Raw genomic sequence first — 22,646 nt, forward strand, 5'->3', positions numbered from 1 at the left:
TTCTCACCGCTCATGACTGAATGTCTTTTTAGCCTTAATTAGGTTCAATATGTTTTTAATTCATACAAATGTAGACTACAGATATTTATATTTAAATTATTTAATTTCTGAAGTATTTATTATATCAATCTCCTGCAGGACAGAGAAAAGGAGAGACCGTTAAGCTCTTTCCACCTTCACAATCATCACTCATTCTTTGACTCTCTCTTTTTTTTTTAAATGTCTGTATTTTTAAACTGACAGAACTTTGAGAAAACTTTTTTGTCTGTCATTAATGTTAATCAAACAACAAAAGAGCAAGATTTCTCACTGCACTTGACTAAGTGTGGAATTAAATGTGCATCAGTATACTGGATCCGTGCATTCAAGACAAAAACAAAGACAGACAAGTTCTCGCTGCTCACCACTTCTTTTGGCCTTAACAAAAACTGATTTGTTTTTAATTTATACTGTGAGACTGCATAGAGTTTAACTTCAAACGTAATTATTCAGTTTCTGGAGTATTTCTTATATAAATCTCCAGCAGGAGAGAGAGTTAAGTGCTCTGTCCTCCATCACAATCATCACTCTTGCTTTATCTCTTTTCCTCTTTCTGTCTTTGTCTTGTGTTGTTTTTCTCTCTTTTCTCAAGCGCCTCCTTTCATGAAATGTCTGTGCTCCCCTCTTTCTCAGAACAAAATAATTTAGTTGAGTCCTATTCAAAAATCCACAAATACAGGATTATTGCATGGTATAATTAGTGGATTTTAATCTAATTACCAAATCTGTCTTCCTGATCCTCTTGCCACCGCTATGAAGCTCAAACAAAACATGTGTGAGCAGCCACATGCTTATATAGGATCTACAATAACTGTACAAATCCAGATAGACGGATGTAATGGGAACAGTTCACACAAAAAGGTAACATCTGTCATCATTTACTCATCCTTAAATGTTTTAAAACTGGTATGATTTTCTTGCACAGAATATGATGCTTTTCCATAAATGGAGTCAATATTAATCAATTAAGAAATTAAATGTAAAAAAAATCATTCAATTTTGAATGTATATTAATTTAACTGGCTGCTCTACCAAAAGGTTTACTGTTTTAAATAATAATTGTTAAAGTCATTTAAAGAATGACTGTTTTAAAATGGTTTACATTACACAGCATTGTTGGTTTACAAAAAAAAAAAAAAATCAAACAAACATGTTCTGTTGCACTACACCTGATTTTGGTTTTTATTGTAATTTTTTTTATTATTATTATTAATTAAAAAAACAAGAAAACATGTTAAATAAAAATCTGAAACATTTTATGGCATACCTCAAAAAATAAAGATGATTTAGTGTTCAAAAATGTTTTTTTTAATAAATTGGTCTTACACTTCATATTTTCAGATTTTTCATAGTATACAGTATGTATTAATTCCGGTACTTTTACCATAAACCGACATATCAACCATTTGTTAGAGGTTAATATTTAAGAAATTATGGGATGTGTTGAAAAAAAAATCCATTGAGTGTGTTAACTAGCGACATTAGGACTACTAACTTAACTAGCGACATAAGAAATGCAATCCATTTTTTTTTCTTGGTGGGGCAGTTAAAGGGTTAACGTAAATTCACTTTGTGGAAGATTTTCAGCAAATAACAACTTAATTTAAAAAAATCTTTTGGGCTTTTTTGAAGCAACTTTTGGCGCTTTTAGAAAGCATCACAAATTTTGGATGGGAACAATGTTAACACTGAAACTACCCAAAGTCTATTATTACCATGATTGGCCATAGCAGCCTTTCTGACTTAATTCATACAAAAACTGTACCGAAAATTATGATATTTTTTTGTAAAATAGCCAATAACTGTGTATGACTTATAGTCTGGCACGTGGGAAGCAGTTTTTTTTCAACCTTAATGGCTACTACTACTTTAGATACTACTGTATATTTACAATATATGGGTAAATGTAAAAAGCTTCGATAGTTTTAACCTAATCCATGCTATGTAAGTTATAAAAAGCAAAAAAAAGCATCAAAACATCAAGACCATCCATGTGGAGTATTCACACAAAGAACTAATTAAAAAAATATATATTTTTGCATCTTCTATCATTGTTACATTGTTAATAAGTCTATCATAACTTATTAGTTTTTACTAACTGATTTGGATTGAACACCGCATGAATAAAATCATCAAAAGGACATTCCACAAATGTCAACACAAACAAAAAGGTAAATAAACACAAAAAGCATCAAAACCACCAATAGTTCAATAAAAGTTCCAAGTTCAGTACGTTGTCGTCCAGATTGTAAATCAGATTGTCATTTGGACAAACTGTGTAACAATGTATTACTAATTACTAGATCCTCCTTCCCGCTTTCTCCACGAGTCTGTTTTATTCTTTTTCTCCTTCTCTCTGTCTCGTTGAGCTCTGACTGAAGGCTTTGTTTCTGATGAGATCACCACCAGGCTGAACTAGTGCTAACAAGCAGCACAGGCACAAGTGTACTGTATGTCCAGGGCATCAAGATATACATTGAACAAGCTGCCAAACAAGACGCAAGTGCGTGTCTATGTGTGTGCGTGTGCTTTTGAGCAGTGCGTTTGAGAAACAGAAAGAAAGAAAAACATCTTTTAATGCTTATATGTTTGTTATCTTACGTGAGTGACTAGTTTGCTACCAATAACAGAAGATACAAGATATAACAGAAAATGAACTCAAATCAAAATCACAGATGGCGACTGGTATACATTTTCAGTAAGGAGTATGTTTTAGTTAGAAAATGTAGAAGTATCTGCAAATAAAACAGTTTATGTCCCAATTCAGCATGTGCGTGTGTGTGCTTGTGTTGACTCACCAGCTTTGCCTCTGAGTGCATGGATGGAACATGAGGGGAAGAGCATGAGTTGTTGTGGGCCGGGCCTTGCATGCCCATCATGTTGGAGCCCATAGACATTTGCCTCTCCATCTGTGCCCACAAATGTAAATGTAATACATCAGAATCAACAAATAAAAAATAAAGCTATGTAGCTGCACATGCTTTGAATGTTATCACTCGATTAAATGGGTGTTATCAGTGGTTATGAGCTGATAGATATGGTCCAGTAGGGGCTTTCTGTGCCTACTGTAGGCTCAGAAGGCTGTTATCATCCATCCAAATGCTTAATCAGCTATACAAATAGAGAAGACTCCAGATGCAACAGATCCTGTTTTTACATTACCGTGACAGTTGGTTTTAGGGTTGGGGTTGGGGTAGACATTAATGAAATACAATTAATGGGAAATTTAATAAATAATTTAAATAATACTCGTTAACTTCCAGCTGCAGGCATATGTGATCTATAGCTGATTAACTATGCGGATGGAGGATAACAGCCTTCTGAGCCTACCAGTAGGCACAGAAGGCCCCTACTGGCCCATATCTATCATAATCAATATTCAATCGAGTGATGTGTGACAGTTTGAGAAATACATCTGCTATTGGAAAAGTTTTGAAGAAGGTTTACAATGTTTTCACACATAATGTGTGTATTCGTGTGTAAAAATGCAAGACAAGCTAATTACACCTAAGAGAGATGAGTTTAGTGCTTTTTTTATAATTACAAGTTTAAATGTTGGAATGTTCTAAATGAATAGGGCATAAGGGGGATAACTGGGAATAGAACACAGCCAGGAACTATGTTTAACTACAGCTCTAGAGGTGTAGTCGCAAGCAGACAAGTTTGCGATGCAGTTTGCGAATGTTTGTTGGAACGATGGATTTGGGAAACGCCAAATCAACGAACTATGGTTGTAACGACACATCAAAAAGAAGAAAAGTGAGAAGAAGAAGAAGAACAATGAATTATATAATAATTATTAAAATTCTTTATTACTATCACTTTTTGTGGTTATTTGCCTCTTTTTGATCAATTATTTATTTTGTTTAGTCGGTTTAAAAAACTATTAATAACTAGTTTTACATAGGCATTTTTACAGAAAAAAACATTAATTTCATATCTCATGGAATTCAAATGAAATAGTTGTTTATATTTATGTATTTTACGTTATTTGCGATCACAGAAATTAGTAATAAATATCTTATTAGCTATAAATCAATTGGAAAATTACATTCAAACAAGTCATCTTAACAATCATGTACGAAACTATTAACTAAAAAGTATTTATTTTCTAAATAGTTTTATTTTTCATTGTTTGAATCATTATTTTAATTTTACATTCACTCTGGATTATCTAAAAGAAATAATAGCTAAGTGTAAAGTGCAGTTTTATATGTGTATTTCTGCAGATTCCGCAACTTTGTGAGAAAAGCTGAGCTGAGAAAGGAAGATGAAAACTGCAGAAGTGTGAAAGAGCATAAAAAAAGATAAAAAAGGAGCATTAACAAGACCACAAGCAAAGCTCAGATCTGTGGGCTTGACAGAATATCTTCATTCAGAACATCTCAAGTAAATTTGACCAAACGGCTAAAGATATAGATTTTATAGAAGTTTCCGCTTATGACTTACAGTATATTTGGTTTTCAGGTGAGGGAAATGGTAAAATTGTATATTCAATGTGTGTGTACAAAAGAAACTGGGGGTCTTGTTACTCAAACCGAAGACCTCCAAGATCTCCCTAAACCCCCTGATGACCCAAAGCAGGGGGAAAGCTCAGCAGTCTGCTGTAATTATTGTAGGAATATTTGGTTTAAAAATATCACCCCACCCGGCACCCCTTTCCTGGGACGTCAATCCAGATTGAAAAAAACTCCTACTTTAATTTAATCAGCTCTCTGCTTTTACCTCCATAGCCAACGTGCACTGGCCTATGTTACAATAAGAACATGTGCTGTGTCATTAGAACCCTGATATGGCCAACTCACTCACACACACACACATATGAACATTCACTTGCACACACAAACACATACATGCAAATACTCAGATGTACGCACAAAAATACATACACGCACAGAGATGCAAAAACACACAGATTCAGACACACATGCACACACAGTTACATATACACAAACACACTCACACATAAACACATACATGCACACACTCACAGATATGCACACACTCACATACGCACAAAAACATGAACGCACACACTCACAGAGGTGCACACACTCATACGCACAAAAAACATACATGCACACACTCACCGAGGTGTGCAAACTCACACACACGCAAACACATACATGCAGTCAGCCAGTCATCCACACACATGCACACACAAACACATGCATGCACACACTCACAGATATGCACACACTCACACATGCTCAAATACCATGCACACACTCTCACACACAAATATTTACACTCAGTCACAAACACAATCACAGAGAAGCACAAAGACACACAGATAAAAACTTATACACAAACACACACACAAATATACACACAAAAACACACACCGTCATGCATACAAACACACACACATATATACCAAAACACTCACACCCACAAACACACACAAGCACAAATACACATGTGCACACACGTAGACAAAAACACATGCTCACAGTCACACATCCACAAAAGCGCATTCAGATACATACATAAAAACACACACATATACACACACAAGCATATCAAGCCCCTACTGAAACTTTGAAATAGAATTATAACAGATCAAGCTTTGGTAGAAAATGGCACCTCTGCTGATGGGCTTTCTGATAAAACCACCACTGATATCAGCCACAGCACTAGGAAAGGCTTTCATTTAAAGCAGACTGCCGAGGAAAGCCTTGAGAACGGGGTTATGAAAGATGAGCATGTATTAACGCGTTTTGGTGGTCAGGAAAGCATGACTGGGAAGTGTGTAAATGCATCGCCTGTGTTTGTGGCTGTATTTATGATCTCACAGGCATCAGGACAGCAGACGATCCTTGCATAGTTGGGTCAGGCAGTGTGCCAGGCATGGAGGCCGGCAGTGGCTGTCGCTGTCTGTTCCTCAGGTGCAGCAATGAGGAAAGAGAACCAGGGACTGGCCTAAGAAAGAGAAGCAAAAGAGAAAGACAATTTCAGAAATGGTGTTTATTTCGTCAGATGTAGCTTCTGAGGAAACCGACGTCAGAAAACACAAAAAATGTGCTGTTATTAGGAATTTGCATCATACTGGCAGTTCTCCTTTCAGTTTGTCATTGTTCCTAGGAATTTTCAGTGCCTCATTGAGTTTTATTTAAAAACATAATTGAAAAATGTATGTTAAGTCATCCTCTTGTTTATTTCCTGCAGGATGTTCAGGGGATATTTATGAGGTTTCCAGTCGGTAAATATCTGTACATCATTTATAAAAGTTCTTTAAAATTGTTCATTAAAATATTCATTACATCAGTGGCTGATTTAGGCAATATGGGCAATCGCCCAGGGCAGCATCTTGCTTGCATGGGGAAATGGAGCAAAAAAAAGTGCCCCAGTAAAAGCTTTGTGATAAGATTTACTTTTAATTTAGGGTGGTTATCCCAGAATAAAGACGTTAGGGGCTATTCACATTTGGAGACTTTTGCACACTCAAGTTTGTTATTCTTTATGTGCAACCGAAACAATGCTGGTGAGAACAAACTGATGCATGTGCGCAGAAAGCCATTCCCATGCGCCTCACACATGCTGCTCCTGAACCCGGTTGTTTACATGAACGCCGATGTGCATCGACATGCAAGTCGACAAAACTAAAGTTTATATCATATGATGATGATGTTACTTTGACTAAGCATGGCTCTGAAGCAGAAAGGAAGAATAATGAGTCAGGGAGGTAACTAAGAATTCATAACATTAATTCTCGGCTATGAGTCAGGTCTAGGACAACAGAGAACTCGGTAAAACATACTTTTTCGTATTCTATAGAACTGTCATAAGTCTTAGAATATTACTCCAGTTGTGTCTGTACATTGCTTTTCAGTTACATTTAGGATTGATTTCTGTTATTTATTTAGAATAATAATTATATAATAATAATAATAATAATAATAACAACAATAATAATAAACAAATTGTTATATTTATTGAAAATAAATAAATATATTTAAATGTATTTATAATAATTCTTTTAAATGTTAATATTAAAAAATATATATTTTAAATAAATATATATACACACACACACACACACACACAAAGTGTCAACCACATAGTGTCTTTTTTTCTTGGAGGTTGGGGAAGGGGGATGTTTGGGGTGGTTTCGCCCAGGGTGCCATTTAAACTAGAACCGCCACTGCGTTACATAACCAGGGTAATAACTAGGTACTATCCCTAGACCTACCCCTGAACCTAACCTTAACCCACCTTACATAAGCCAGTACATTCTTAGGTAAGTACACTGAAAGTACACGCTAAGTACACATACTGTAAACGAAATGCAGGTAAAATGTCATTTGGTGTAAACATTATGCTCATTAAGAAAACATTGTGCAAAATTCCATGATTAATAACAAAGAATCTGCAGGTAATTATAACTATTTTTTTTATTATCCAAATTAATGTGAACTTAAAAAGCATTTTTGGTCACACTTTAGTTTGATGGTCCGTTTGTTGAATTTGAGTTACATTGCATCTACATGCCAACTAATTCTCATTAGATTATAAGTAGACTGTTAGGTTGGGGTTAGGGTTGAGGTTAGGGTTAGGCTTAGTGCAAGTTGACATGTAACAGTTGATAAAATTTCTTATACTGTAGTCAGTTAAATGTCTGTTGAAGGAGCAGAATCAACAGATATTAAGCAGACAGTCTACTTATACTCAAATGGACCATCAAAATAAAGTTTTACCCAATATTTTAAGATACTTTTTTGTATTTGTCAATGGCAACAGAATTTAAATGCTTATCTAAACCATCCCTTTAAGTAATAATCACACTCAATCAGGCAAGCACAGAAAGGGTTTCTCAGCATGAGATGTTCTGCTGGACGCTCTCAATGGAGGTTTACTGGCTCTTGTCTGAAGGCTGATCAAACCCTGTGTGTTTCAATAAAAGAGTGGGTGTGGATGAATAAAAAAAAAAAGGTGCAGAGATGAATTTGACATTTAAAAAAATCGAACAATTAGGAAACCCTGCAAGCACCTGAGTACAGTTAATAGCATAATAGACGATCAACGTCTACAAAACATTCAACCTGAGGTGTGACACGCAATATGCAGTTTCAACACACCAACCACACAACTTCCTCTCAAGGTTTGCATGGAGCTGCCAGCCCTTTCCACTAACCGCACTGATATTTAGGTCCAACGTGTCAAAAATAGCACTCACTAACTTCACCATTATGCCGCCTGTTGGACTGGACCACCGCGCAGTGTGGAGAAACGCAGCTTGTCTGAATAACCTTTAGCCTCAGATGACAAGCATTATTTGGATCTGATTGGAGGCCTGATGGACAGCTGAAAGGGAAAGGAGGGAGTCTCCACCTGAACAAACACCTGTATTTATCCGGCCTAAATAGCAGCATTTACACTGCATGATTACTGTGCATGTACACACACACACAGACACACACACGAACATACGGTCATTAACATTCTGACATTTTGTCATTTGTGTATAACACTCCAATCCATCACATGCTGAACAACCTCACATCTCTGAAACGCACGCATACACACATACACAGGGGCTTTGGCTCCCTTTTTTTTATAAAAAGGAAGAGTTCACCTTTAGGATGTTACTATTTTGTAAAGGGAAAACCAAACTGGACTTTTTGGTGTGGTAAAATCAAATAAATTTCACTGTTGTCATTTTTAAATTGTAATATTAAATGTCAAGGATAACTAGAATTTCCTGCATAAATTTGTCTTTCATGTAATAAATGAGGAACTAAAAGGAAAGAGTTAATTATTCATATTCTTTTACTTAATATTGACATTTTCCAAAGTTAATTTTAACCGAAAAGTATTAATTTAATCGGCATAGCAAGAAATGCCCACAAAAATAAATAAATAAAATCTTACTCCAGTAAAAGTAGTCCTTTTTTTAGCTAAACTGTAGTGAAGGTTATAAGAACTTGAAATTTTATATACTTAAGCAATAAAATATAAATTACTGACGAATGTGTATTTATTTAGTAAGAAAATGTTTCATTTTATCCTCAAAACTTCTCATATAATTTAATGCCTTTAATAATTAATGATAATTAATGTTCATTTAATGATAATAGGCTATATGCACAGCTAGTGCTTTTCAGTAAAAGCTTAGTGTGACTATTATAAATTTCAAAAGGTTCCTTTTACAGTATCAATGTTGTAATGTAATTATAATAGACTAAGTTAAATAGACTTTGTAGACTAGTTGTTCAAGCATAAAACGAGATGAAAAACCATGAAACTGCTAGCGCCGTCAGGATCAACAGGCGACCACAGAAACTGCATTGAAAATACTGGGGTATTTAAACTGTCATATTTTAAAGACATGGAGGGGGGAATCTAACGCAGTGCTTCTTGTCTGGTCTGAGAACCACTTTATATCGTATAGCTATCAGGCAATGAAGATTACTGATCTGTAAAGAAATCAGACCTTAAACATGACAATTTTATTATGGAAAGACAGATCATCGAAAGTGCTGAGGCAGGCTGGCTGGCTGAAATTAAAAGTCTGTGTGCATATATCCTATTTAGGTGCATGTAAAAACAAGCAAAAATAACATAACATTAAAAAAATGCATGAAAAACTAAAATTAAATAAAAAAAACTAAAATAATAATAAAAACATTTTTTTTTACATTTCTGTGTGCTGACAAATATAAAAATACAATATAAAAAAATGCATAACATAAGGCAATTGAGTCACCATTTTAAGAAGAACCCCCGCGATGCCATTGTTTTATATCTAAACTGATACTATTCAGTTTATTCACTTTAAAAAGTGAATAAACTCACTGCCTTAAAAGCGACAAGTTGACTTTAAGGGAAGAGAGTAAACTGGTTATAACTTGGAACTGTTAAGATGACATAATAATTAGTCATTATTCATTAATATTAATTTTAAAGCAATGGATTTACTCACTTTTTTTAGTCAACTAATTGCTTTTTTACAGTGGAGCAGGAGAAAATGCACAAGCAATAATTTGTGTTATTTTAACATTTTTATTTCAGTTTTTAAAAAAAACCTATACCCAGATGGAAATACACAAACATGGACATGTCCACAACCAACTATTTTATTCAACGAGTTTAAACAGCTCAGCAATTTACAGTAAATTTAGTTCATTAACTAACAGTTTGTACTATCAGTTGCAGGTGCTGAAGCTGAGGGCATCTCTTGTTTTAGATAAATTTTGATTCAGTTTGTAAATCAAACAGAAGGCTCTGGCTGGGTCTTATAAATCAGTCTTTAGCTGTAGGCTTTCTATGGATGGATTATTTGAATCTGAGAATTTTGACTCAAAAGTCTCTGATTGATCAGTGACATTTGAAAACCCATTCAACAGGTTAACTGGCAAAATTTAGCTCATTCTTCATTCTCTGTTGTAATGTTTTCTCTACTTCAACATAACTTATTCTCCACTACAATTATGAAATCTAGCATTTAACTACACATACGTAAGAACAACAACAAGATAAAAAAACTTAATTAAAGCAGGATACAGCAACTACAACATACTGCCATAATATACTTTTCTTTATATAAAGACTTCTAAAAGCATTTTAGCTCTGTGTGAGTAGCATACTAAAACTGACATTGTTATTCTGACATTGTTGAAGTGATATTCCCCTGAGGCGTCAAAGCTCATTTGCATTTGCATTAAGTCAAATTTCCAAAAGTCATGACATGTTACAGCAGGTTTCTCTAATGCTTTGTGTGTCTGCTATTTTCTATAATATCTGGAATAGCGCCATTCATATATTTGCATTGTCATACTTAGCTCACGTAGCTTGACAGTGCTAATCTTATTCACTTTCACTGTATATAAAAGAGCAGTCCTGCAATCCTGCAAAAATCATTTTGGTTCCACATAATAATAAAAAAATGATGGCAACTACATTGTAAATTTTTGTTTTGCAGTGTTACTTCATTAAAAAAGCTAACATCATTAGCATTCCGCTAATGACAACAATTACTGTACACTGCAGCAAATAACAACAGCTATACTGCCATTCAAAACACCTCATGAAACAATAGAGTGGAACTATGACGTCAATTTATATGTAAAACCCCAGAAGCGAGTTAGCATTTTAGCAGATCCATTTCCTCGTCCTACTGTCAATGGTTGTTTTGAATGGGATTTCAGTTAAACCACTTAAATAAGGTTCATGGCAACCACCAACTCAAGATACTTTCACGTTTTATTTTACGACATAAAACACAACAGTTACATCTCACTTTTGATTTTTAAATCCGTTACGCTTCTTTAAAAAGATGGTTGCTATCAAGTTGCTAAATGAGACTACATGTGGTGTCGGAGACATTGAAATCAGCCTGCTTTAAATTTACTGCGTGCATTGGGCATTTGGATTTGTCTGTTATTTGATTAAGTATTTTCATGAATTGTAGTATTTTTCTAATTGAACACTTATATTGTGTTTAGATAATGACTTGTAGAGACAGCCGTGACAGATTTATTTGTTTCACTACGGTTAGTGTATCATTTATTTTAATAAAGCTATTTTATAATTATACTGAGTACCATATGGCACTCTGTCTCTTTCCTTCCTTCAGTAATGCAAATATGTGCATAAATTTGTAAATATATATAAATATTTACTGACATTTTAACGCGATCGTTTTACATTAACATACATCTAATGATTTTTCATCATTTTTTTCTTCATCTAAACAAGTTTTAACTGTGTGTCATACCTGCAATATTTACACTCCTCCTTAAACTCCTTTACACTCACTTTAACAGGTATAGCATAAGTGACTGTATGGGCTGCTTTTCTCTGTACTTTGTGAAAAAAAAAGAATATTGAATGTTCTCTATCCATGGTGGGGTTAACAGACATTCGAATGACTAGTCCCTCATTTCTATGAAAAACAATTTGGCATTTGTAATTGACAGTCATAGCTAGGTTTTCACTAAGTTAAAGTAAACAGACTGTGTGCACTCAGCAATACATATATTTAACTATACAAAAGGCACGTAGGTCTATGCAATTTTCTTTAAAGTATTTGTATTGGTTTACAATATGGATTACAATATAATAAATCGAGATTATCATGAACCATATATTTTTAAATAAACTTGAAAAGTTGTTTGTAGGTGGTGCTGAAGTACAGTAACAGGCGAGTGCTCTGAAGTCAGTGTAGTACGTTTATAGCATAATGTTAGCTTTTCAGTTCTTGCGTTTGCATTTATGACCCAAAAGTGATAAAAGTTATATTATTGCGTGAGGATTATGCGGCTGGACAAAACGTGTATGTGTAATGAACTTTTATTATTTGCAATCTAGTCTATGTCTAGTCTGCAAGAAGTCTATGGGAAAATCCTATGGCGATTTTATCGAGGGGACCAGTTTTATGCTAGCAGCCGATACTCACTGTGAATTTAACTAAATTTTTGTATGGAAGTACACTTTAAAAAGTGATTTATTACTAAAAGTGACATAAAAATTGGCTTAAAAGCAACAAGTTCTATTTACTTCAAAAATAAAAGCCCCTTTCACACATATAGACCGGCAAATTACTGGCAAAGAGAAGTTGGAACATTACTGGTAATTTGCCGGAATGTTGCTCTGTGTGAATGCAGAAGGAAGATTGCCAGAAAGAGCGCAATCATGATTAACATGCTGAACGCGCTGACGTGAGACGTGTACTCCAGCCAATGAGAACATTCAGACTCATTCTCATCCACGCTGTTTATGAAAATAAAAGCCTTTGAATATTTTTCCAGTAACATTTAGCTGCTAAATGTTAATCTGATAGCTTTACTATGTTTATTCGTAATGCCAACTGTATTAAAAATTATCGATAAAATGTTTATGATAAGCCACTGTTGTTTACCTTCAAGCTCTGCTTTAGTTGCTTGACGCGTGTGCACGTGAAGCAGCTGGTGAGCGCCAGCACACACACATAATAGCCCCTTTCACACAGTGATACCGGTAAATATCCAGAAAATTACCAGAACGACTTTACCGGTAATTTCAAAAAAGTGCTGTTCACACAGGCAAGGACATTCCGGAATTTTTCCGGAAAAGACCATTTACACATCCATTCCAAAATACCAGTAAATTCTGACATCATTAACCAGAAATAAGCTCTTAATGGCTGCGCTTGTATTTGTAAACATAGAAGGGGTCCGGCTTTTGTTGATGGTTGATGGTACATACTGTAATATGTGTGTGTGTGCACTGGCGCCCACCGGTTGCTTCACGTGCATACACGTCAAGCAACTGAAGGAGCTTGAAGGTAAACAAACAACGACTTATCATAAGCATTTTATCGATTGGCATTAAGAATGGGATTAAGAAGGAACATAGAAACATTATCTGACTAACAGCAGCTAAATGTGTCCGGAAAAGTATTCAAAGGCTGTTTTGTAAACAGCATGGGCGTGAGTGCGTCTGAATGGTCTGATTGGTTGGAGTAGACGTCTCACATCAGCACGTGATTGCGCTCTTTCAGGCAATTTTCCTTGTGCGTTTACACAGAGCAGCATTCTGGCAAATTACCGGAGACGTTACAACTTCTCTTTCCGGAAAATTGCCGGAACGAATTTACCGGTATTTTGAAAAAGGGCCTGTTCACACATGATCCCACATGACATGTGAAAGTGTTCCTCCATATGTTTTCATCGAAGATACTTATCCATCCACAGAGTTTGTCAAATGTTTACAAATATAAGCGCAGCCGTTTAGAGCTTATTTCTGGTTAATGATGTCAGAATTTACCGGTATTTTGGCATGGATGTGTGAATGGTCTTTTCCAGAAAAATTCCAGAACTTTTTTGCCTGTGTGAACAGAGCTTTTTTGAATCTACCGGTAAAGTCGTTCCGGTAATTTTCTGGATATTTACCAATATCACTGTGGTAGAGGGGCTAATGTTAGTAAAGTCATTGCAACCTGGAACTGTAAAGTTGACTTAACTTAATTTGTATAATTATGCAAATTAGACTCACTTTTTTTTTTAAAAACTTACTTATCGCTTTTTACAGTGCATGCGTATTCGAATGCAGCTAGAGATTGTTTTTGGTGTTTTACAGTGTAATTAAATACATTAAAAATTATTTTATTATTGTGGCGAGCAACATTTCAGCTCTAAACCGCCATTCAGCCAAAAAGAAAAGTCTTGGGCTGTTACCATTGAGGTGAAGAAAAAGAGAGTGGGAAACAGAAACAGAGAGCAGGGCAACTCTCTACGGGCCGATCCCATTGCACATTAAAACTCAGCGAACAGGAAACAGTCTTAATTAAGAGCTCAGCCTAACCAAAGGGAAGAAAGAGGCTTTAGACGTTGTACAGGTTCCCTGTCAAACTCGCTCACCTGCCCCTCAGCAAGAGAGAAATAAAGAGTGTGTGTCAACAGAGGAAAGAATAAACCTGTTATGAACGCAGAAAAATATCAAAACAGACTAAACTTTCCGTACTCCCAAAAATAATGCAGCTGTAAATCAAGCACATGTCTGTGTGTGTTAGTGTGCATATGGTCTACTGTATATTTTGTATTAATGACAGGCTGTCATCTCAGAGGGGATAATAAGACCCCCGGAGGGTGAGGGGTGGGCACTGGGACAGACTCAAAGACACACACACATACACACACACACAGTGCAATCCTGACCCTCTCCTCCTCTCACATTACACACACTGTCTCCCTGTTCCAACATGACATCACTCCTCCCTTTCTATTCCTTACTGTCTTTTGCCTCTTTCTCTCTCTATTTTAACAGGATTCTCCACAATTCTTTTCACTCTGAGCTAACAGACACCAAATCCAACATCACTGACCTTCCTAGAAAGCCTCAAGTCTTTAAGATTTTAAGACGTTACACTACACTCTCTTTGTGTAAAAAGTTTATAGCATTATAGGGTCATCTGAAGTCGCACAATGAATTATTCTAGCATTTAAAAGTAACACATACTGCAATTTAGTACAAAGTGTAATAATGATACACAGGCAATTCTGTTTAAATCAGTTATGAAATGACTGCTGACAGTTGCATATTTTTTAATAATACTTTCAGCCATTTATGCAGGTATAGTTCTAAGAGTGCTTTAGTTTGTGGAAGGCAGTTTACGGTTAAAAAACGGCAGCTGTGGTTGCCAGTATTTTACCATTAAAAATATGGTACAAACCGTAAAAATAATTTCAAATTTTTACAGTAAACTACCGTATTTCATTAATTTATAGACGTAATATGTCTGTATTTTGAATTACCAGCATCTACACATCTTTTGTTGCACAGTTGGACACGTTAACACAGCCATATGCAGGTGGTGATGAGGCAGTTACATAATGAACCAAAGCCCATCACAATCAACTTTTCCCACAAGAAAAGTACATCAGTGTGTAGAAGGTGCTCAGTGTCATTCACACAGCTACTAAACACCAGTATGGTAACACGCATAAAATTAAATTAATGAAATAAACATTGTTTATCAACATTAGATGTAACATAAATCTCTAATGTACACAACTGATGGAGAAACAACTAAAAAGATCCACAGTAATGTCAACAAAAAGCATAAAAAGTGATGTGCCATGCAGGGAATTCTGCGAAAGTCAATTGACGGTTATTCACCATTATTTTAAGAAAACATACTGTTAACCAGGTTATGGATTTTTACAGTAGCATTTTTACAGTTTTTTACCATTGAAATCACGGCCATTTTTTACAGTGTGGACAAATTCTAGAACAGAATACAATCTAAGCAAAACAATTTCTAGATTTAAATGAGTTCTAGAATAAAATATTGCAGGGAATTTGAGGTGTTACACGACTGATTCAAGTCAAAGAGTTTTTAGAGATTTCTAAAGTTTAGGTAGCGGCATTCACTGCATTATAATACTAAGTATCTAAAAAGGAAATTACGGAAACATTTTATATGATTCAGAAGTGTTATAGAGTATTCTTTAAAAAGATTAGGGACGACAGTTGAAACTTTATGAATTCTAGAATGTTACAATTAATAGTTAGCCACAGTAATTGAATTTTGAAAATCTAGACAATTCCAGAAAATTGCAATGTATGATTGCATATGCAATGTAAAGCCTCGGCTGGGTCAGTTGGCATTTCTGTGTGGAGTTTGCATTTTCTCATGCATGTTCATGTGGGTTTCCTCCGGGTGCTCCGGTTTCCCCCACAAGTTCAAAGACATGTGTTATAGGTGAATTGGGAAGGCTAAATTATGCATAGAGTGTGAATGAGTGTGTATGGATGTTTCCCAGTGATGGGTTGCAGCTGGAAGGGCATCCGCTGCGTAAAACATATGCTGGATAATTTGGTGGTTCATTCCGCTGTGGCGACCCCGGATTAATAAATTGACTAAGCCAAAAAGAAAATGAATGAATGAATTATTTGAATGCATTTCAGAATATAAGTTTGCAAGGAATGTACACGTTTAGCACATTCTAGAACACAATAAAAACATATTTAAACATTCTAAAACAGAATTCCAAAATAAAAGTAAAATCTACAGGGGAATATGCTGTAACCTATTACAAATTTCACCTAATTTAAATATTAATTTAACATATAATCAAAGTTCTATAATATAATATTATATATATTGTAGAACTTCAGTACACCACTAAAGAAGATTTTTAGCAGAATCTGCGGTTCCTGGTGATTTGTATAATGGACGTCAATGATCAGCCCTTTTTGAGATTAAAAATAAACACATACTGTACAAACAAGTCTAAATCAATTTCTGTGGCCACTGATTGAATCTCATAATATTGTAAATATTGTAAATAATTATCAGACTGATAAGATCTCAGTGATCTTCAGGAGCCACAGGGATTTCTTTGTATGTTTGTTTTTATTCTTAAAAACGGGTGACCATTGACTTGCATTATACAAATCAACACAGATCACAGATCAGATTTAGCAAATGAAAATCTTATTTAATGTGTTACCAAAAAAAAAAAGAGTCCTAAATCTTTTGGCATCAGAGCATGAGTAAATTAGCAGTAAATGTTCATATTTGGATGAACTACCCCTTCAATAATAAAACTAAATCTAAAACACTATAGGTTCTAAATCCTGAAATGTGACACTCAGGACATTTTCTTAATAACAACTGACAGGGGAGTTCCAAGAATTCTAGAACAAAATACAGTTTACACATAATATTTTAGGACAACATGGTGGTGCAGCGGGTAGCACTGTCGCCTCACAGGAAGAAGGTCTCTGGTTCGAGCCTCAGCTGGGTCAGTTGGCATTTCTGTGTGGAGTTTGCATGTTCTCCCTGTGTTTGTGTGGGTTTCCTCCAGGTGCTCCGGTTTCCCCCACAATCCAAAGACATGTGGTATAGGTGAATTTGGTAAGCTAAATTGTCTGTAGTGTAGGTGTGTAAATGAGAGTGTATGGGTGTTTCTTAGTGATGGCTTGCAGCTAGAAGGGCATCCGCTGCGTAAAACGTATGCTGGATAAGTTGGTGGTTCATTTCGCTGTGGTGACCCCAGATTAATAAAGGGATTAAGCCGAAAAGAAAATTAATGAATGAACATAATATTTTAGCATCATATTAATCAGAAAGCATTATAAAGTTAAAACCTCCTAAACAACAAACATCAATGTCTATGCTGTTAACAATCTCCTGTAGAATCCATAGTAACTTACTGGCAGCAGTTCGCCAGTAACTTACTGTTAATCAATTTCAGCAAAAAATACTGTATTAACATCTAGAGGACCATTTATCTTGCTCTTTATATATTTACAGTATTGTGTGTCCTTACAACTTAAAAATACAGTAACATACTGCATAACTGTCCTACAGTAAAATACAGTACATATTACAATTAAAAACTGCGTAATTTACAAAAATCGTTAGCAGTGTACTTGTTCAACTGAAGTGACTTCAGTGTAAGAGGCTTGACTACCACTTCAGAGAGAGAGAGAGAGAGAGAGAGAGAGCCAGGCACAGTCAGCCCACTGACTCATATCCTTCCCTTCTGACTCCACTCCAGCAATGATGTAATGCTCTTGGCTTCTTGCACCCCCAACTCTCTTTCTCCGACTATCTCTCTTTTAAACTCTCTCCCATCTTTCTCTCTCTCTCTGAATACCATGTTCTCTCTCTCTCTCTCACTGCACCACACTAACTCGAGCAGACACTGCTGCAGCGATGGTGCAAAAACGTTTCTCTCTTCTTTTTTTTCTTTTTCTTCTTCTTTTTTTTTTACATTCGCTGTGTGAATGTAACCAAAACAGCCCAGGGCATGATTCCAGCCGCTGGGAGACGGTGGTGCGGTCTCCATGGCAATGGGCCTAAACAGCGGGAGAAACAGAGAGAGGCCAAACAGCTTGCAGCTGCCTGGCGCTCCGAGTAAACACAGCACAGGACCTGCCCCTGATTTACCACTTTAATCACACTCAGAGAAAGAGAGAGAGAGAGAAATGGAGAGAGAGAGAGAGAGCGGGCTTGCCACAGACCCAAGGACTGCAGAGTGGGTAGAATCATATGAATCTGATCAAATAAATCAAGCCGAGAAGGGCCATGAGGGAGCCTGAGTCTCATTAAAGACCGTCGGGATGAGGTGATGAAAAAGCAGCGTATGGTGGAGGGACGTGTAGTTGACAGACGCCTGTGACATAGATGCATGGCCGAAGTCTGTCGATCAGGACATCGGTATTTTAATTATTACGTTTATTTTGAAAAAGGACAAGTAATGATGGGTGACATGGTGGCGCAGTGGTTGGCACCATCGCCTCGTGGGTTTGCTCTGGGTTTCCCCCACAATCCAAATACATGCCCTGTAGGTGAATTTAATAAACCATATTGGCCATAGTGTATGTGTGTGAATGAGTGTGTATGGGTGTTTCCCAGTACTGGGTTGCAGCTGGAAGGGCATCCGCTGTGTAAAACATGCGCTGGATAAGTTGGCGGTTCATTCCACTGTGGTGACCCCTGATGAATAAAGGGACTTAGCCGAAGGAAAATGTATGATTAAAGTGTTTCGATGAGTTTCTTTATGAATATTTAATATTTTGTGTTCCTGTTTGACATGTCATAGTATCCACACTGTAAAAAAATTTTTGTTTTTACATTTATCGTAAAATATCAGAAAATCAGAAAATTGCAGAAATTTACTGGAAATTTGAATTTAAGGAAATGTCTGTAATTTATTATGTTTATTATGTTAAATTTTTGTAATTTAACATCCGTTATTTTATGGTAAATGTCTGTAATTTATGGCCGTTATTTTATAGTAAATGTCTGTAATTTATGGCCGTTACTTTATGGTAAATGTCTGTAATTTATGGCCGTTACTTTATGGTAAATGTCTGTAATTTATAGCCATTATTTTATAGTAAATGTCTGTAATTTATAGCCATTATTTTATAGTAAATGTCTGTAATTTATAGCCATTATTTTATAGTAAATGTCTGTAATTTATAGCCATTATTTTATAGTAAATGTCTGTAATTTATGACCGTTACTTTATGGTAAATGTCTGTAATTTATTGCCGTTACTTTATGGTAAATGTCTGTAATTTATGGCTGTTATTTTATAGTAAATGTCTGTAATTTATGACCGTTACTTTATGGTAAATGTCTGTAATTTATTGCCGTTACTTTATGGTAAATGTCTGTAATTTATTGCCGTTATTTTATAGTAAATGTCTGTAATTTATTGCCGTTATTTTATGGTAAATGTCTGTAATTTATTGCCGTTATTTTATGGTAAATGTCTGTAATTTAGCATCTGTTATATTATAGTAAATGTCTATAATTTAACGTCCGTTATTTTACAGTAAATGTCTGTAATTTAAAGTCCATTATTTTATGGTAAATGTTTGTAATTTAATGTCTATTATTTTACGGTAAATGTCTGTAATTTAATGGCCATTATTTTATGGTAAATGTCTGTCATTTAACGTTCGTTATTTTAAGGTAAATGTCAACATTTTTAACGAACGTTATTTTACGGGAAATGTCTGTAATTTAATGTCCTTTATTTTACAGTAAATATCTGTAATTCAACCGCTGTTTTTTTACGGTAAATGTCTGTAATTTAACGGTCGTTATTTTACAATAAATGCCTGTAACTTAATTGCCGTTATTTTACTTTTTTTTTTTTTTTACATTTTTGTGCCAAAAAAAACCCATAAATAATAGATTTTTTTTACAGTGTACATGAATGAATGAAAGAATAAAAGAAAAACCAGCCATGTTTGACTACATGCATCCCAGCAGGCACACAACATCATAAGACATTAATATTAAGTTAGATTTAGGTCATGAAGTCAGGTGACCAAAATTCAATGTCTATCCTGCGTTTCAGGACGTTATTTTGACGTCCAATAACGACACCAAATGACATTGATATCTGGTTGATTTAAGGTTGTGTTAGAAAGTGACCAAAATCCAATATCTGATGGATGTCATAGTGGTAACGCCGGCACAACGTCAATGTATAACATGATTAGACGTTGATATTTGGTTGATGGACATTGGACACTGACATTGGCCTGACATTGGGTTCTGACATCTACCTGATTTTAATTTCCAAACAAAATCCAACGTCCCCATGATGTTGGGGTACAACGTCAAAATGATGTTATATTGACGCCCTGTGCCTGAAGGGAAAATATTTAAGCATAAGAAATTTGTCTTAATTCTTCATTTTTTTTTTTACTTTCATTCAGTGTGTGTCTGTACAAACTATTTTATTTGTATTGTTACTAAGAGGCCTGCACAGGAAATACTGTCAGCTGTCATGCTATCTCTGCTAAACTAAAATTACTAAAAGTAATACTGAAACTAAATATATTAAAAACCGAATACAAATGTGCTCTCAAAATAAAAACAGAACCCCTAATTAAACTAACTAAATCTAAACTGAAACTTACAGTAAATTTAAACATAGTATTGAAATAAAACCTATAATAACCTTGCTGCACATGCAAACTAACAATGGTGAACACAACAACATTGTTGCACAGAATCCTAACACTCTTTTGCTTGTTGTCAAAATGCTGACCACCGCTGGGAATTTTTTCTGTATCAAAATGCAGTAAAAAGTCCTACACAAAGGTAATAGAGTTGTGGATATGTACATACTGTAATTACTGTAGTCCCTGATTTATCAGGAGTCACCAGCATATGTTTTACACCACCCCTTCCAGCTGCAACCCAGTACTGGAAAACACCCATACACACTCATTCACATGCATACACTGCGGCCAATTTAATTTATTTAATAGGAATACTCCATATACTCCATATCTTAATTCAATTTGTTTACTTTTAGTTTGACTTCTAGTCGAATTAAATCAATAATCTCTGATTACATGTTCAATTGTTTAATCAGATTGTCTTAATTGTGTCAATATCTGAATATTGTTGTCCATGTAAATGTACTGAATGAGAACAGCGATGAGAGACTTATCCAGGAATACCTCGGGGCAAGCAAGCATGGCACAACTCACCACAAAACCCCAATTATGTACGGATGCATCTCTCATCGCTGCCGGCTGAGAGAGAAACAGAGTGTGAGGGGATAAAGAGAGAGAGAGAGAGAGAGAGAGAGAGAGAAAGAGAGAGAGAGACAAACAGAAAGAGTGGTTTGGCTCAGAGCCAGCCAGTTGTTTCTCCTGTGACTAAAACTATGCTAAGAAGCTCTCCAGAATGACTGACAGAGGGAGGTTTTAGACTCCGCCTCCACCTGTCCGTCAAATTCGTCACACTGAGAGTCTTTCCCATGGCTAATCCATAATGCCTTTAAAGCAATGGAAAGTCAAAATGGACATGATACTGTAATTTGTGTGCATGAAACATTCACATAAAAACTAAGATTAAATTTACTATGTTTATTTTGCCAATACATATTTTCAGTCTTTAGGTCAGAGGTGCCCAAACATTTTCTGAAGGGTCAAAACCAAACTTGACTGAGACTAGTGGGTTAAAGGTAAATATAGTTGCCATGGGTTATTTCCTAATTTATTTAATAATATTTCAAAATAGCTAGAAAACTATGCTTTATATTAACTTGCTTTACTTTATATTAACTATGCTTTATTTTGCTTTATATTTTTTCTTCTTGAGAAAGTTTTATTTGTTTTATTTCGGCTAGAATAAAAGCAGTTTTTTATTTTTATAAAACCATTTTAAGGTCAAAATTATTAGCCCCTTTAATCTACCTTTTTTACTCAAAAGTCTACAGAACAAACCATCGTTATAACTTGCCTAATTACCAGCCTAGTTAACCTAATTAACCTAGTTAAGCCTTTAAATGTCACTTTATGCTATATAGAAGTGTCTTGAAAAATATGTAGTCAAATATTATTTACCGTCATCATGGCAAAGATAAAAATAAATCCGTTATTAGAGATGAGTTAATAAAACTATTATGTTTAGAAATGCTCAGCAATAAAACAAACAAACAAAAAAGGTTACGTCAAATTAGAAATGATGATCTCTGTTAAAAGCATTTGCCACAAACCCTCTTCCATTATTCTCACTCTCTTTTCATGTGGGATGGTGGGCCAAATCAAAGGTTGCAATGGGCCAACTTTGGCCAGCATTCCCTACCTTGGGCATATCTGCTTTAGGTGAACAATTAATCTGTGCAAGTTCAAGCAAG

The 22,646-nt window shown here is 35.3% G+C and overlaps 1 protein-coding gene across 1 annotated transcript in view; it reads right to left on the reverse strand.

Annotated features, from left to right (window-relative positions):
- creb5b (cAMP responsive element binding protein 5b) overlaps positions 1 to 22,646 on the reverse strand; it is a 174,428-nt gene that overhangs the window by 64,754 nt on the left and 87,028 nt on the right. The window contains exons 6-7 of the mRNA XM_056476159.1: positions 5,835 to 5,961; positions 2,838 to 2,948 (exon numbers count right to left, since the gene is read on the reverse strand). Of these exons, the coding sequence (XP_056332134.1) occupies positions 2,838 to 2,948; positions 5,835 to 5,961 (238 nt within the window). The remainder of the gene's footprint in view (positions 1 to 2,837; positions 2,949 to 5,834; positions 5,962 to 22,646) is intronic.

This window comes from Danio aesculapii, chromosome 16 (assembly GCF_903798145.1).
Source record: "Danio aesculapii chromosome 16, fDanAes4.1, whole genome shotgun sequence".
Classification (NCBI taxonomy): Eukaryota; Metazoa; Chordata; class Actinopteri; order Cypriniformes; family Danionidae; genus Danio; species Danio aesculapii.